Source organism: Procambarus clarkii, chromosome 10, assembly GCF_040958095.1.
Source record: "Procambarus clarkii isolate CNS0578487 chromosome 10, FALCON_Pclarkii_2.0, whole genome shotgun sequence".
Lineage (NCBI taxonomy): Eukaryota > Metazoa > Arthropoda > Malacostraca > Decapoda > Cambaridae > Procambarus > Procambarus clarkii.
This window is the reverse complement of record NC_091159.1, coordinates 41,696,492-41,712,885: the sequence shown is the minus strand read 5'-3', so window position 1 is coordinate 41,712,885 and position 16,394 is coordinate 41,696,492. Positions and strand designations below refer to the sequence as shown.

The window sequence follows — 16,394 nt, the reverse complement described above, 5'->3', positions numbered from 1 at the left end:
GAGAGTTGTCCTTCTGGCCCCTTGGTGGCCGGCCCAGCCTTGGTTTCAGGCGCTGGTTGCTCGGTGTCCGAACCCGAGGGTTTTCCCGCGGCTCCGCCTCTTCCAGCAGATCGGGCCGGTACGTCACGTAGCTGGTTCGATCTTCTCCTCGAGTCTTCGCGTATGGTTTTTTTTGACTCGAGTCTATCATCATCTCTGGTGATCAGGTGGCCTCCTTGTTGGTGTCCCACCTGAGGGCTTCTTCTCGGCGGCAGTATGAAGTTTCCTGGTGGTCCTTCCGTTTCTTTTTGCGTCTTCGTCGTGTTAGCTCCTTGTCTGTTCGGGTGGTCTTGTCCTTCCTCTCGTGGTTGTTTCAGGACCGTCATCTTATGCCTAACACTGTCGCTTCGTATCGTGCGGCGCTGGCGGAGCCGCTTCAGCTTGCTTTCGGTATCGGTGTTACGTCTGCGCCGTTTCGCAAGCTGTCTCGTGCATTGTTTCACCTCCGGCCTGCTCATGCGTCGCCTGAGCCGTCCTGGTCTTTGGACAGAGTGCTCGCTTTCCTTTCATCTCCTCGTTTCGTTGTGGCCCCTTTGGTCCAGGATTGTTTTTCCAAGGCACTTTTCTTGTTGGCTTTGGCCTCTGGGGGTCGGGTAGGGGAGCTTCATGCTCTCCTCCGGCGCAGGGGTTTCTGCTCTTTTGGTCGTGGTGATAGTTTTGTTCGTTTGCAGCCGTCTCCTTCTTTTCTGGCGGAGAATGAGACTGCTGCGTTCCGGAGGGGTCCATGGGTGGTTGATGCTTGGTTGGTCAGGCCGGGGGTGCATCATGTTTTGTGTCCGGTTGCGGCGCTTCGCCATTATTTGCGCGCCACAGCTTCTGTGTCCGGGGACGCGCTGTGGGTTGATCCGGTTTCCCTTCTTCCCTATTCGCGGGTTCGGGTCTCTCAGGTCGTCCGCAGGGTTATTAGGTCCAGCCAGCCTGCGGTCTATCCCCGTGCCCATGACGTTCGTAAGTTCGCGGCTCTTGCTGCCGTCTTTGGGAATATGTCTTGGTCTGATATTCGGGCGCGGGGATTTTGGCGGTCGAACAGGGTCCTGGCTGCGCGTTACCTTGTGAATGTCCCTGGGCCTCGTCGGGCCTGTGTTGCTTTGGGTCGGCGGTTGCAGCCAGTTGTCTCGGCTTCGAGTTGAGGGGTGAGCGACGACCGCCTCCCGGGTAAGTCCCTCTTTTTCTGTCTGTGGGTAGTTAGCTCCGGGGAGCCGACGGGGCTCCCCCCAGAAAACCAGCGTTGAATGTAATGAAACGCCATTTTCTGGGTGAGTCCCGGAGGCTCCCCGGCATCCCTCCCTCCCTCCGGTCGGCGGTTTTTCGCGTTTTTGACATCCAGCCTCAAGAACTGAGGTGTGGGTAGCCGGCGCGGGGGGTCTGGGGCTCCCCCTTCCCCCTCCCGGGGAGGGGGGAGCTGTGCAGACAGCGGCGCGGCAGTGTGTGACGTCACACTAGTTTGCTTGTTTTCGGTTGGGGAGTTCTATCCACTAGTTCGGTTTTAGGTAGCAATTTTAACCAGAATAGGGGTTTGTTTTGGGGCGCTTACCTTTCTGGGTGCCTGTTCCGGTCGATGGCAGACATAGAATGCTTCCAACTACACGGGGGCTTCTATAGGCCATTGCTCCCCTTGCCTCTCTGAGGGGGCCCGGTTCTGGCCGTGGTCCCCGGTAGGCCTAAGAACTCCATACACATGACTGATGCCAAAGTCTGACATTAGCATATCAGCCTGGGATAGCTCCGGGGAGCCTCCGGGACTCACCCAGAAAATGGCGTTTCATTACATTCAACGCTGGTTTTTTGCCACTTGTCTTTTGCCTCAGTTCACCATGTTCTCTTCTTTTTATCTTGGTTATTTCTTGATCGGCATCTCTTGCCTAATTCTGTCACCTCTTATCATTCGTCTAGGACAAAACTACTGTTGCTGGCATTTAGTGTTGCACAGTTCCACAAGTTATCTCATGCAGTCTTCGACCTCCTACTTGCTCATACTTCTCCTGAGCTATCTTGGTCCCTTGTCTGTGTTTTGGCTTTTCTTACTTTGACTCAGTTTATGGTTTCTCTTTCAACTCGTGATGTTTTTCTTAAGGTGGTTTTCTTGTCTCTCACCTCAGCTGTTGGGTTGGGGAGCTTCAGGCTCTTCTTCTTTTGGCCGTGTTGGGCGGTTTGTTCGTTTGCAGCCACCTTATTTTCTGACAATGAATGACTTGGCAGACTTCCAGAGGATTCCTTTAGCGATTGATGTTTAGTTGGTATAGTTGGAGGTGCATCATTTTTTGTGTCTGGTGGCGGCTCTTTGCCACTACCTGCATGCTGCTGGTTCTCAGTGGATGAATTGTTGATTGATTCAGTTTCTTTGGTTCCCTATTCCAAAGCTCACATTTCTCAGGTTGTCCACAGTGTCATCAAATCTAGCTGCCTGAGGTCTACTCTCGGGGCCCATGATGTATGTAGATACACTATTTGGCTTGGCTGCCATCGTCTCTAATATGTCCTAGGCTAAGGATATATTCAGGCTTAGAGGTTATGGCATTCTAACAGGGTGCTGGTAGCCCAATATTTGGTTAATGTTCTTGGGGCCCAGTTGGTTTTGTGTGACTTTGGGCTGTGTCGCCTGGCTTGGTTTCTCTTCTTTGTCTTAGGTGCCTGCTGCCTCTTCTTCCTGGTAAATTCTTTTCCTTTTTCTGTGGTTTGTTAGCTTCAGGGAGCCACCAGGAGCCTCCCTCCAGAAAACCAGCATTGAATGTAATGAAATGCCTCTTTCTGGAAGAGTCCCGGTGGTTCTCTGACATCCTCCTTCCTTACAGGTTTGTTGGTTCATCATGGGTTTGTTCATCAGGTCCAGAACTGACTTGGGGAGCAGTTGAGGAGCAGACTGGAATCCTGGATCTGGCTACCTGGTGGAGGTAATCGGTACTAATGAGTTTCAAGCTCTTTTCAAGGAAATCCTTGTTCAGTGAAACTTGTTTATGGAGTTGTTTAAAAGTTTTTGAGGCTTCATTTTCTGTGAACCTTCCAGTTGTAAAGGTAAAGCTGCACAAAATTTCTGGTGGTGTTTTCTGGGAAGATGGTGGATTGTCACCTACTCCATGTGCCTCTTTTGAGTGGAGGGGGGCTCAGGTTCTGGCTCTGGTAGGCCAAACTGAACTTCGCGACTGATGTGACCTTTTAATGTGGACCAATCTCGGCAAGTTAGCTTCAGAAAGCCACTAGGGCTCCTCCAGAAAGAGGCATTTCATTACATTCAAAGCTGAGTTTTTAAATTATAAATATGTTATTGTCTTCCTTCACATTAATAGATAGATAAAAGTGTATTATTTTATACTAGCCTATTTTCATAATGTTTTTATTAGTTATTCAAAGAAGTTGCGCATCTTTATAAGTACAGTATGTGACGATATGGATGTGGCAATATGTTTGTCGCGAGCATGAGAGACTTCTGGGTGGATGCTTTGTATGTTGGTCATTAGTTTATTGTATTTAGTCTGGCTTCACAATAACTGGATCATTGATACTATCTCTGTATGTGTCTCACTATTTTGTTGTATATAGCTTTGCTTTACAATTGGTGGGTCATTGATAACAACTGTGTTTTCAATGACCCAGCTTCTATATTCAAGAATAGTGGAAATCTTTTCACTATTAGCTCATCATATTATAATTTCACTGTTTTTCAGAGCTGAAGAAATTTGTATTTGTTACAATGGAGGTAAAGACTGTTTGGCAGTACTACACATAGTCAATGCCATGATGCAGCGGAATTTTCCAAATACCAAACTCCAAGCTGTGTACATTACAGAGAAGAATGCTTTTCCTCAGGTCACAAAGTTTGTTCAGGAATCCATAAACAGGTTAGGTATTTGCTCTACTCATTTAATGTCTGGTTCTTTTCACACTCTGTGGAATAATTTGAAATTTTTTCTATTAGGTCTGCTTTTCCTGTTACACTTTCGTCCGGTAACGACGCAGCATTGCGTCATAAGTTTACTGTCAGTAATCTCGGTAACGACGCAATGCTGCGTCGTCTACTAAAATAATTGCCAAAAATCAGGTTTTTATCTGATTTTTTTGGGGACTGGTGTTCAATATATAATATATAATATATTGAACAAATGTTCAACCCATGTCATGTTCACCACACAACACTGAAGTGGTAAGTACAAAAAGTTGTATTATTTTGTATATTTTTTTTTTGTTCACACTTTTGCGTATTGCACTGGTAATATTGTTCTTCAATTGGCCCTTATATGCACATATCCATCTAAAGCATTGTATTGGGAACAATTTCATACCTAAATGAGTGCTGTAACACGAAAATTGAGATTAGCAACCGGTAAAAATACTAAACATTTGTGGGTAGGAATTGGAAGTGTAGCTGGAAGGCGTCTGGGCTTTCACTCGCGGCCCGTCTTCAGCTCGTCGGCAGGTGGAGCGTGACCAGGTTTTTTATTTTATATGGTAATATTCCTCTAGAGAATTCTATGGCGAACCCATTGATACCAAAATGAAAGACCTAGGACGAAAATTGAGGTGACCAGAGTGAACACATTTTATCGCTTTTGCACACTCCTGGGTAACTCGTTCGCACTTTCTCTGTTTGCTGCGGGTAATTAGCCGGGCTTTTGGAGTTTATATGCATTTAGTGCTGTAGAGAATTCTATTGCGAACACAATAATACCAAATTTAATCTCGTAGGACGAGAATTGAGGTGACAAAGTTGAAGAGAGTATACACTTTTCAGAATTAACGCGTGCTCCCGTGAAACGCTGGGACCCACTACGCATAGTTGAGGGGGTGGCGGGTGGGGTGCGCGAAAGTGTTAATGAAGAAATATTTAGCTAACCACTTTCAAATATATTTGGGTAACAAGTAGCCAGTGCTTCAAAGAGAGGTTATTATAAATAAAAGGAGGGACCAAAGACAAAAATCAGCTTCAGGAAAATGAATATGAAAATAGAAAATGCTCTAGCATTTTTATTGTGAATTTTTCATTGATTATTATAGATTTATAATTTACAAATGTATACTCAGTCTTTTTAACAACCCTTTTATCAGGACCCCATTGTCATATATAATTTAATTACTCTCTAAAATATGCTTTAGATCTTATTTTAAGCATTTTCTGTGTATTTTATATGTTTAATGTTTTTTCAGATATAACTTGGATTGTGAGATTCTTCCGGGTCCAATGAAAGTTGCATTGTTCAAGTTGCTGGAGAAAAGACCGAAAATCAAAGCTGTCATCATGGGCACTCGACAGGGTGACCCATACTCGGGTAACGTCATACACTATTGAAACGTGCAAAACTGTGACAAATATTCCATAGAATTTCTGGAGGAGCCCTTTGTGGCTCCTCCAGAGGGTTACCATCTACTGGGTTACATCAGCCGTAGAGTTGTAGAGGCCTACCAGGAACCAGAGTGAGAGCCCAACCCCCACACAGAAAAGCAAGGAGCAGTGACATTTATTTTTGCCCCTTCACCGAGGAAGGCAACCAGAAAGTGAGCAAGTGAAAACAAACTACTGTTGGATTCAAAGGAAACCGAAGCCTCAAAACTGGCTGAAAGAATTCCCCCCCCCCCAACTGCGTAAACAAATGATTGAGTTCTCTCAGAACTAGCATAAGCTTGTTTGCCCCACCAACAAAACCCTTTTGGGGGGAAGGGAGAGGAAACTCACCATCTGTCGGGACCCGAGTTCTCAGTCCTAGTGCTGATGTAGAGGTTACGGGGTTGCCACTGCCTCTACTGTTGCTGTACTGCCTCTGGTGTTGTGGCCTTTGCTCTTGGTGCTTCTGTATGCCACAAGGGGCTTCCCCAGAAAATCAGTGTTGAATGTAACAAAATGCCAATTTCTGGGTGAGCCTGGTGGCTCCCAGATTCTTCTCCTTCCCTTCTAGGTCATCAGGTGGATGTCTACATCTGCTGTAGAACTGGGACTTCAGGTTCTAACAGGTAATGAGCTACCTCCTCCTTCCACGAAATGAATAGGGGAGGTGGGGCGAACAAGCTCATGCTACTTCTGAGAGAATTTGATCCTTTGTTTACATGGTTTGGAGAGTTCTTTCATCTGGTTTTGAGGCTTCAGTTTCTTTTGAATCCAGCATTGGTTTATTTCGACTTGCTGACTTTCTGGTGGTCTTTCCCGGTGAGGTGGCAAAAATAAATGTCATCACTCCCTGCACCTCTGTGAGGGGGGGCTCGGGTCTGGCTCTGGTTCTCAGTAGGCTTCTAGAACTCTATGGCTGATGTAACCCAGTGTTAACTCTTTGCATATAGCTTCAAAGGAGCCACTGGGGCTCACCCATAAATTGGTGTTTCATTACATTCAATGCTGTTTTTTAACTGGTTTCCAGATACTCTCGAGTTCTTCTCACCAACTGATAAGGATTGGCCCCCAATGATGCGTGTCAGTGCAATCCTCAACTGGAAATACAATAATGTTTGGGATTTTATTCGTGGTCTTTATCTTCCCTACTGCAACCTCTATGACAGAGGGTAAGTTGGTCATTGCAAAGCAGGTCATTAAGAGAATTTTACTGACACTTGACTATAGTTTATACTACAATTTTTATCTTGGGAATTAACAGCGTCATGCAATATGGTTCTAGAATATACTTCTAACTTCAGTTATTTTGGCAGAAGATACATAGGTGTCTAGTCATTTCTTTGATAGTTTACCTTGAAAAAGTCAAAGAATTCAATTAAAAAGGTGAACTATCAAATTACATTTCCAAGATCATTTACTGGAGGAGTAACGTGTACATTGATGATCTTTCAACAACTGAAGGTACATTGATCTTTAGCCAACTGAGAGCAGATTGATGATCTTTGAACATGTCATGCATGATAATTTTTAATCTAAAATTCTCAAAGTGCGGTTATTGTCATACATATTTACGGGGTAATGCTGTTATCGTATATTGACAATAAAAACTAATATGGCTAGAAAAGCTCTATATGGATGTAGTAGGGTTTACCTTGGCCCATGAAAATCCTATTATTTCATTATTGCTTGCTATGCAAATGCAGTTATCATTACAAATGTTACTAGGTCAGTTTGGTAATTGTCATGGTATAAAATTTAATTATAATTACAGTACATGATATTTATATTAATTATGTTCGTTGGGTTTTCAGAACTCTGTATGGTTGTAATGGAGTATACCAGAGTCAATCAATTATCATTGAACATAATGAAGGCATTCTTTCATTCAGTATACTGTTCAGATATGTATACATTTATTATTTCATTCAGTATGCTGTTCAGATATGTATACATTCATTCTTTCATTCAGTATACATATTCATTGATGCATATATATCAATGAATGAATGGAATCTATGAATGAATGTATTTATCAAACATATTAACTGAGGCAACTGCAAAATGCCTATTGGCCCACACCAGACAGCGCCTATTTATATCCACCCAGCTGGACACAACTCATTCTTATATGGCCTATTTGCCCATACAAGGATATAAATAGGAGCTGCTTTTTATGGGCCACTAGGCCTTCTGCAATCTACCTTGTTCTTATGTTCTTATTGATACACTAGCTGTACCCGGCCATGTGTTGCTGTGGCTCAGAAACGTGTGGGCGTTGCTGAGCCACAGCACCCCTCTTCCTTCCCCTCATCCTCCCTACCATTCCCGCACTCCCTCATCCTCCCCCATCCCCTTGTCCTCCCCATCATTCCCCCCCTCTTTGTCCCCACCCCTTCCCTGTCCCTCTCCACCATTTCCCCCCCCCCCCTTCCCCGTCCCCTCGTTCTCCCGCTCTCCTGTCCCCTTGTCCTCCCCACCATTCCCCACTTCCCAGTCCCCTCGTCCTCCCCACCATTACCCCCTCATCCTCCCCACCCTCTCTCAATCCCATCCCTACATCATCCCCACCATTCCCCACTCCCTTGTTCGATGCATTCCCAAATGATCTGATGTTCCCATCACTGAAAAATAAGAACAGTTAAAAAAAATGAAAAAAAAAATAAATAAACTATATTCACGAAATGAACAGTCTGGTAAACAACACAGCTCAATTCCAAAGCAATGTCACACAAAATAATTAAATCAAAATGAAAATAAATTGAAATCTATGAAAATTCAATTTATCAATGCAATCGGAAACCTTGAAATGGAATTGTAACATACAGTACAGTAATTGTATAGCGTGTGATGCTTTTACGTCCAACAGATGGTGCTGTTTTAAAAAAAAAAAAAAAAAAAAAAAACATTTTTTACCTGTTACAGGTGTGGCATGTATATAGTAGGTATATAAAAACATGCGCGTATTCGAATGCAATGTTGTGTCAAAATTTCACAGCAATCTGTAAAGAGGTTTCCGAGATTTCCCTCACATGAAAACTCACATGAAAAAAAAGTTAAAAAAAAAAAAATGTTTTTACCTGTCACAAGTGTGACATCTATATAGCAGGTATATAAAAACACGCGCGTATTCAAATGGAAAGTTGTGTCAAAATTTCAAAGCAATCGGTGAAGAACTTTCGAAGATTAGCGATTTTGAACAAATGAACATTTACATTTTATATAGATTCATTGATATGTACATTTATACATTCATTCAATCATCCAGTGATACATTCATTGATACATGTATATCAATGAATTAAATGTACTGTATGTGTAGCAAGCTATATTAGAATTAATGTAGCAACTATTTTATTATCACAAGAATTCCACATTTATAGGAGTCCCACATACCACTAGAACATCTGCAATATATTCCCAGGGATTTCATGAAATACTAATGACATGCAACGGATGCCAGACAGCTTTCCCATCAACCATTTTACATGCAATCTGGGCCTAAAAACAGTCTGGTAAACAAAAATATAAGGCTACCACAATCACCAGTTGTATGCCAGGTACCAGCCAGTTATTTCTAGTATTGAATATGGCTTGCATTGAACAAGAGCAGCTCAACCCAATCCCCCTTAAAGAACTTGAACAAAAGAAAAAAACAATGCCAGTACAGTATATGCATAACCTAGCCAGAGACCGGGCTACTGGGACATTGATCCTCGAAATCTCTAACAGGTAGGTAGTCAACTAACAAACATAAACCTATATCATGAAATTAAATTAAATTGATTGTATATAATGTCAAGTAAAATAAGTACTCTATTACTACTGCACTGCTACTTGAATATTTCACTACATGGGCAATAATTATATATATATTATATATATTATATATTATATATATATATATATATATATATTAAAAGGCTGAAACCGTGAACGTGGATGGTGAAATTTGCATAATCCTACATTAGTTATGACCCAGTGAAATCACTGAGGTCATAACACAGCCAGCAACAACAGCACAACGGACTTACCAGAAATCACCTTCTCTCCAGATATTCCCATCTTCACCACCATCTGCACCTCAAGACTCAACTTGTAACACCATAAATGTGTTTTATTTAATATTTTATATAAAATGAGAGTTCAGTCACACAAAATATTGGTAGCATCAGGTTGTCGGCCCTATAAGTATTCTAGAGTCAGGCCTTTCAGGTGTTAATTCTAACAGGTTGCTTCTAACAGGTTAATTCTAACAGGTTGTAACAGGTCAGGTCGTGTGAGGTGACCTCGCATCTGCTAAGCTGTTAATTGCTGACTGCTGGCTGTGTTGTTTCCTTCAAACAACCCACTGTCTAGGTTGGGTAGGTAGATAGCCAGAGGCTATCTCCTGGTTGGTGGAACTTAGCTCCCAGTTCCCCCATACATATACCCATGGAACTGTACATTTGAGGATTGAGAAGGACAGCGATAGTCAGATTGCTTGTTGAGAGAGGTTTCAGCATCCAGACTGGCCTTCCCAGGCTGGGTGGGGGACTCTGTAAACTGTACCACCCCCCTCCTCTCTACAAATTTAATCTCAAAGACTTTGGTGAGGGAACTATAAGGTTGTCATATATTGTGTTTTAAACTTAGTTGTTGTGTGATTCTCAGAGACAGTCAGCTGTAGGTGCTCTCAATTTCTTGTGTGTGTGGTGACTCAAATTGTGTATTAATGTTGATATTCGAATATCAGGTGATATGGTTGAATTATGATACTCAGGGCACCTGACAGCTGGGTGGACAGTGCTTCGGATTCGTAGTCCTGAGGGTTCTGGGTTCAATCCCTGGTGGAGGCAGAGACAAATGAGCAAAATATTTCTTTCACCCTGATGCTCCTGTTACCTAGCTGTAAATAGGTACCTGGGAGTTAGACAGCTGCTACAGTCTGCTTCCTGGGGGGGGGGGGGGGTGTAACAAAAAGGAGGCCTGGTCGAGAACTGGCCCGTGGAGACACTAAGCCCCAAAATCATCTGAAGATAACCTCAAGATTACCTCATATGAGTGAATATACAATGGCAGATATATAATTGATTAGTTCACTTTTTAAATTGCTTTTAATTGTGACCCCTAGATCTTGTATAGGGAAAGCTAGAGTAGAAAGCACTCTGAAGTTTACTGGGTTAAGATTTTGACTTAAAGATTCTTGGTTATATGAATTGTACATGCTTACAATTGATACGTGTTAACATCAGATCATTTTGTTGTGCAGACAAGTTCCATTCCGTGTCTTATATATAATTAACTTGAATGGATGGTAGCACAACCTTCTATTTTTCTACTATTCTAACACACTTACTTTCTACTCTTCTACTTTCCTCCTTAATCTCATTCTCTCCCTCTCGTTTTATACTTTCCATTTCCCCTGACCACTCTACCTCACTACTCCCTTCCACCTCTCTACCTCCCTCACCCTATGAGTTTCAATCATTTCCTCCTCCTTCAATTTCCAATACGTTACAAACTTGTCATGACACCATTCAAACGGCAACCACTGTAAATAAACGATATTAATATACATCTAAAACTCCATACTGTGTGTTTGTCACTATAGTAACAAGCATTACAAATGCATCAATGAACGAATCTATACCTATAAGAGAGAATGTCTGTCTATGTGTTCAAAGTTGGAGACCAGATGCTTTGGGGTAGCCTCACCCAAACTTGCAGGGGGAATGGTCTGGGGTACAGGAGGAGCATAACTAAGTCAAGAGAGACCCAAGTTAAACGATTTAAGAAATAATTGTAATTATCTACAATCCCAGGCCATTTTCATGGGGTATTTGATGGAGTCTAAGTGTGAAATACGGAATGTAATTAACTGGGAGTTGTTAACAAGCAAAAAGGAATAAACTAAGAGAAAGGAAAAGCAAAGTATCTGAGACTCGTACATTTGTTTCAGTATTTCTTGAGGGGGGGATGCAAGGGAGGGAAGAGGGGAGGATGAAAAGATAGGTAGTGAGAGAGATAGGTAAGGATAGAGATAGGTAGGAAAAGATACAGATAGACCAAGCAATAGTACCTCTCCTTGTGTATTTATATATCAATAAGAACTAAGTTAACTACAGAAGGCTTATTGACCCATACGAAGCAGAACCTCAGTATTGAGACCACTCACAATTCTTACCTTTCAGCATTTGGACGCTATGTTCATGTTTGGTATTTGTCAGTTTGCTAATTCACACGTAAACACACGTCCTTGATGTGTCAGTTTTATATTGGCTGTTATTCATTGTACAACCTACTACACTTTTCTCCTGGATATTTTGGATATTCTTAGTGTAAATAAGTCATCAAGTCACCTAAGAATGTTAGTGATAAGAGCCAAGCAAATAAAAAAATGATTAGAACCACAATGGAGATGAAGACCTCATAGCTAAAATATGAAAGTGGTGCCCGTGTGTCTGTTCTTGTTACCGAGTTTGGTATGCCAAAATCTAGTTTTCTAATAAAAGAAATGTGTGCAAAATGGAGGGCATGTGCAAAGTTTACTTGAAAACTGTCACCCTGACAAAGCTGTGACAAACTGTTATAAACCTGTTGAATGACAATGCTATGTCTCACTTTAAACATTTTAAAACACAGGCAAAAACAATCATCCTTACACAAGTTTCCTGTAAGAAAAGCATCCAGCATGTTTAATGAGGGGGGAAAAAAAAAGACAGAAAAGATAAAGACCCCAAGAAGCACAACTACCAGAAGGTATAATGGTAGGGGACTTACCTTGCAATGACTTTGCGATGATTTCAGGGCTTAGCATCCCTGTAATCACCCAAGTGTAGTTACAGGACGAGAGATATGCTCGTGGTGTCCCGTCTTCCCAGCACTCTGTCATATAATGCTTTGAAATTACTGACGGTTTTGGCCTCCACCAACTTCTCACCTAACTTGTTATCAAGATCATCCCTGTGGCTTGGTCCTTGACCGGGCTGCAGTCGAGGACCAAAGAATACACATCTCTTTATTCTACACAAAGTTATTACTTTTCTTTATTATACTTCTGTTTTCTACACAAAGAATACATGTAAAGAATACACATGAAAAATACTTCACTGCCAAAGAATAACATCTCTCATCCTCTGCCTCACCACCTTCCACATATGCCATCAACTCTCTTAAGTTAAGGAAGTGTGTACTGTGTTTGAATTTATTTAATTTAATTATTGCATTAATATATTTTTGTAGTTTGGAATGGATTAATCCAATTTACATTATTCCTTATGGGAAAAAGTTGTTCGGTATTCGAACTTTTCGGCATTCTTCCTGCCTTCAGGAACCAATTAAGTTTGAATACTGAGGTTCCACTGTATTAACAAAAATATTGTTGTATTTTTTTACAGATACACTTCCTTAGGCAGTCAAGATAACACTCTGCCAAACCCGTTCCTTGAGACAAGAGACCGCATTGGCCAAGTTACATACCTCCCTGCATACCTACTCAAAGACCATCACATGGAACGCAAAGGACGAATTTCAAGCAAACATTGACAATGCCTAACAGTGTATTTTGTTTACAGGGGTGTGGGGGTAGGAATAAATTTCAAATATATTTTACTGTACAATTAAATGGACTAAGTATGTTTTAAATCATGAAATTGAGTTAAATGTTATCAGATTGTCATTAGTCAAATAATTTTCCACTCTGCTCATGTCAGTAGCCAACCACATGAATGACAGTTGCTTAATTTCATCATCAGGTACAATATTTTATTCAGTACATTTTTTTTAATTACCGGTATGTTCAATTCACATACTTTATCATTTTATGCACTAAATGCAAATGTATTTAGGTATATAATTCACAAAAAAGTATACCTCAGTAATTTACAGTAACAGGTGTTCATTAGCATATATACATACTGTATTGATAATACCTGGAATAAATTATGTATTTTGGTACAAAGCTATAAATATATTAATACTGAATGTAGAAATATATATATATATATATATATATATATATATATATATATATATATATATATATATATATATATATATATATATATATATATATATATATATATATATATATACACACACATACATACATACATACACACAAAATGTTCTTACAGGTCTTTTCCAGTTTTACATAAACATAGGTGAAATGCTTAAGGGATGTATTGTAGTGCAAGGTTTACTCTTTGTATTTTGGATGCTTTGTTGTAAATACAGTTAGAAATTGGATGTGATGCTGTAGAGTTATAAAGTTGGAATGGCAGACAGATATTTAGTGGCAGATGATTAAGTCTTGGGTCATGAACTAGGAAATGATTGTTATTATGTGCATTCTGCAACATTTCTCATTTTACAATGGTGCCTCATTCTTTCTCTGCATTAAGTGAAATAGTCTTTACTTCAGATGACAGTATCGAGTTCCCATCTCAATTGTTTTGAACTGAATTTAATATCCCATATCTAACATTATTTTTTTGCTCAGATATTGACAGCAAAATGATATATAAATATTGCATTTTAAATATACATATTGGCAAAATAGGGCAAGAGAAGACAAACATTTATATAACAAAAAGTGTACAAAATGTTTTTTTACTTAGAGAAGAACTTACTAACCATGCAGTGTGCATGGCATCTTAATGCGCTCAATAGGTTGTGTAAATAAGTCATGAATTTAACTATTTTAATGTTTTTAATGCTTTTTCTCTCTGTGATTTTAAATGAAAATTTTTAAATTTGGCAATATATATACTTTTTCAAGTTGTAAAATAATTTTAGGGTTAATGACTCCCTCATTAACTCCTGCACCATGAAGTTGTCTCGTGAAACAAGTGAGCACTGCAAGGGTTAATCCACGATAATTTGTGGTGACAGAATGTGGCATACAGAACAGTACAGTAGTATTGTTTTCAATATTAAACAAAACCTATAAAATTTATGCACAGTTCAATATAAATACTTTATAAGCTGCCTCATTTAGTTCCTTATACTTTGATTTCTTTTTTAATTTTTATCACCAATTCTTTCTTTCACTTTGCACGTACAAGGCTAACTCACATTTTTCAATCTAACAAGGCTAACTCATATTTTTCAATCTATTCAGTTTTCCTTGTTGAGATAATTCCTTTTTTTCCTACTGGGTTTAGCCTGACTTCTTCTGTTCTAAGACATTGTTTTATAACATACAGTATATGATGAAAGTTGCAGCTGTGGTAAAATTACAGACAGCATTCCATGGCAGGCAGCAATGGTCCACAGCAGGCAGTAATGGTGGATGAAGTCTAGTGAGAGGCCAAATTGTAGTTTGTTGGGGTTAGGTGGCTGGGTATTTTCGACACTGGTTCACCAATGTAATGTAAATGATATTGAGTGACAACATTCAACGAATATAGTGGTTTTTGCTTATTTAATATTGTCTTGGTTACAGCAGTCGAATGTTGGAAATGACATGTCATAATAGCTGAGATGAGGCTGCTTGTGCCATGTCCTGGAGCAGAGTGCTTGAACAAGGCTGTGGGTAGAGAGCTCAAAAGACGGCAAGAGCACAGAGCTCGAATGCTGTTGGGACTGGGGAGCTCGAATGCAGGGCGAGAGCAGGTAGCTTCGGTATGGCTGGAACTGCTGTCTGCTCTGTAGTGTCTTGTGAGAGAGTTGGAACTAGACATGGTGAGTGTTACACTGTTGCTGATGATTGTCGATGGTGTTGGAGAAAATCCACAGTATAGACAGAGCTTTGTCACTGAACCACTACTGGAATTAGTCAGTCAGTTTGCTTGTCCTTGCTCGTGTAGTTTGTAAAGCTGCACTGACTTTCTGGAGGCTTTTTTCAGTGGGGTGGAAGATTGCCACTCTCACACTGCACTTCTTTGAGGAGGGCCAAATTCCTGGCTCTGGTTCCCATTAGGCTAAATAGAACATCTGCAATTGATGTGATGTTTTAGTAAGGTCACATCAATTGCAGATGTGACCATACTAAATGGCAGTTTGTTGCTCCCTAAAGCAAGATAGCTTCAGAAGGCCACTGTGACTTTTTTCAGTACGAGGCATTTCAATACATTCAATGCTGGGTTTTTATTGATAAATATTATTGTTAAAATTAGTATTTTTATTATTGATGTTTTGAATGTTTAGAGTAGAGGTAGGGAAATATTTATGTATTGGATATTGATAGAAGAGGTGAAATTCTCACCAGTAATCAGCACATGCCTTAAGGTTTTTTTTTCAAGAATGAATGTTGGGTTCTGGAATACTACTGTATAATTCATCTACTTTGTTATAAAATTAATTGTTCCCACAGGTGCTAGTTACGGTCCCTGAATTATGCCTATTTGTGTTTTAAATAGGAGGATGGGTTGGCTTCAAGAGTTACCATGCTGAAACTTCAAAGTGTGAAATAAATGTAACTTTTAAGCAAAATGAACTTAAGTCCTATAAAATTACACGAATAAACAAAATTCAATACTATATTTACAAACCTTTTCAAGAAATTATACTTTAATATTTAAAAAAAAATCAAAACATATTACTGTACAGTAATATCAAATTACTGTACTGTACAGATTCCTTTTTCATGATATTGGTTATAATTTATTTATAATTGTTATTGATAAAAAGTAGCATTTACTTTTGTTGTATATAATGTTTTGGGGGCCATTAACTAAATAGGTAATAATGCATTATTAGGATTCCAAAAATTTTCCCTGGCATATCAGATTTTTTAAGCATTAGAGATAAGAATGGTAATAAAGTTCAAAAGCAAAAACACCTATTAATGAATTTACAAGAACTATATACAATTCAAAATTGAGCAAAGTATAGATATAGTATTCTCAAGATTTGCACCTTTAGGCAAAAGTGGTACTGTATATCATTGCTGGAGGTCCTTGAACTCTTATCCGTATCTGCACTTAATAAAACTGTAAAACTGTTAGTTTCAGTGATTGGGCATAAAGAATCAACATATAAAACACTAATGGCACAATCAGTTAGTGATATGAAGAAACTGGAGTGTATGCTTAACAAATGCAGGGTGTCCGGGAAGGGC

At 40.1% G+C, this 16,394-nt stretch overlaps 1 protein-coding gene across 1 annotated transcript in view; it reads left to right on the top strand.

Annotated features, from left to right (window-relative positions):
• LOC123775196 (FAD synthase) overlaps window positions 1-13,351 on the top strand; it is a 47,136-nt gene extending 33,785 nt beyond the window's left edge. The window contains exons 9-12 of the mRNA XM_045770176.2: window positions 3,702-3,875; window positions 5,179-5,300; window positions 6,381-6,522; window positions 12,730-13,351. Of these exons, the coding sequence (XP_045626132.2) occupies window positions 3,702-3,875; window positions 5,179-5,300; window positions 6,381-6,522; window positions 12,730-12,877 (586 nt within the window). The 3' untranslated portion in view covers window positions 12,878-13,351. The remainder of the gene's footprint in view (window positions 1-3,701; window positions 3,876-5,178; window positions 5,301-6,380; window positions 6,523-12,729) is intronic.
• The last annotated feature ends 3,043 nt before the right edge of the window (window positions 13,352-16,394 follow it).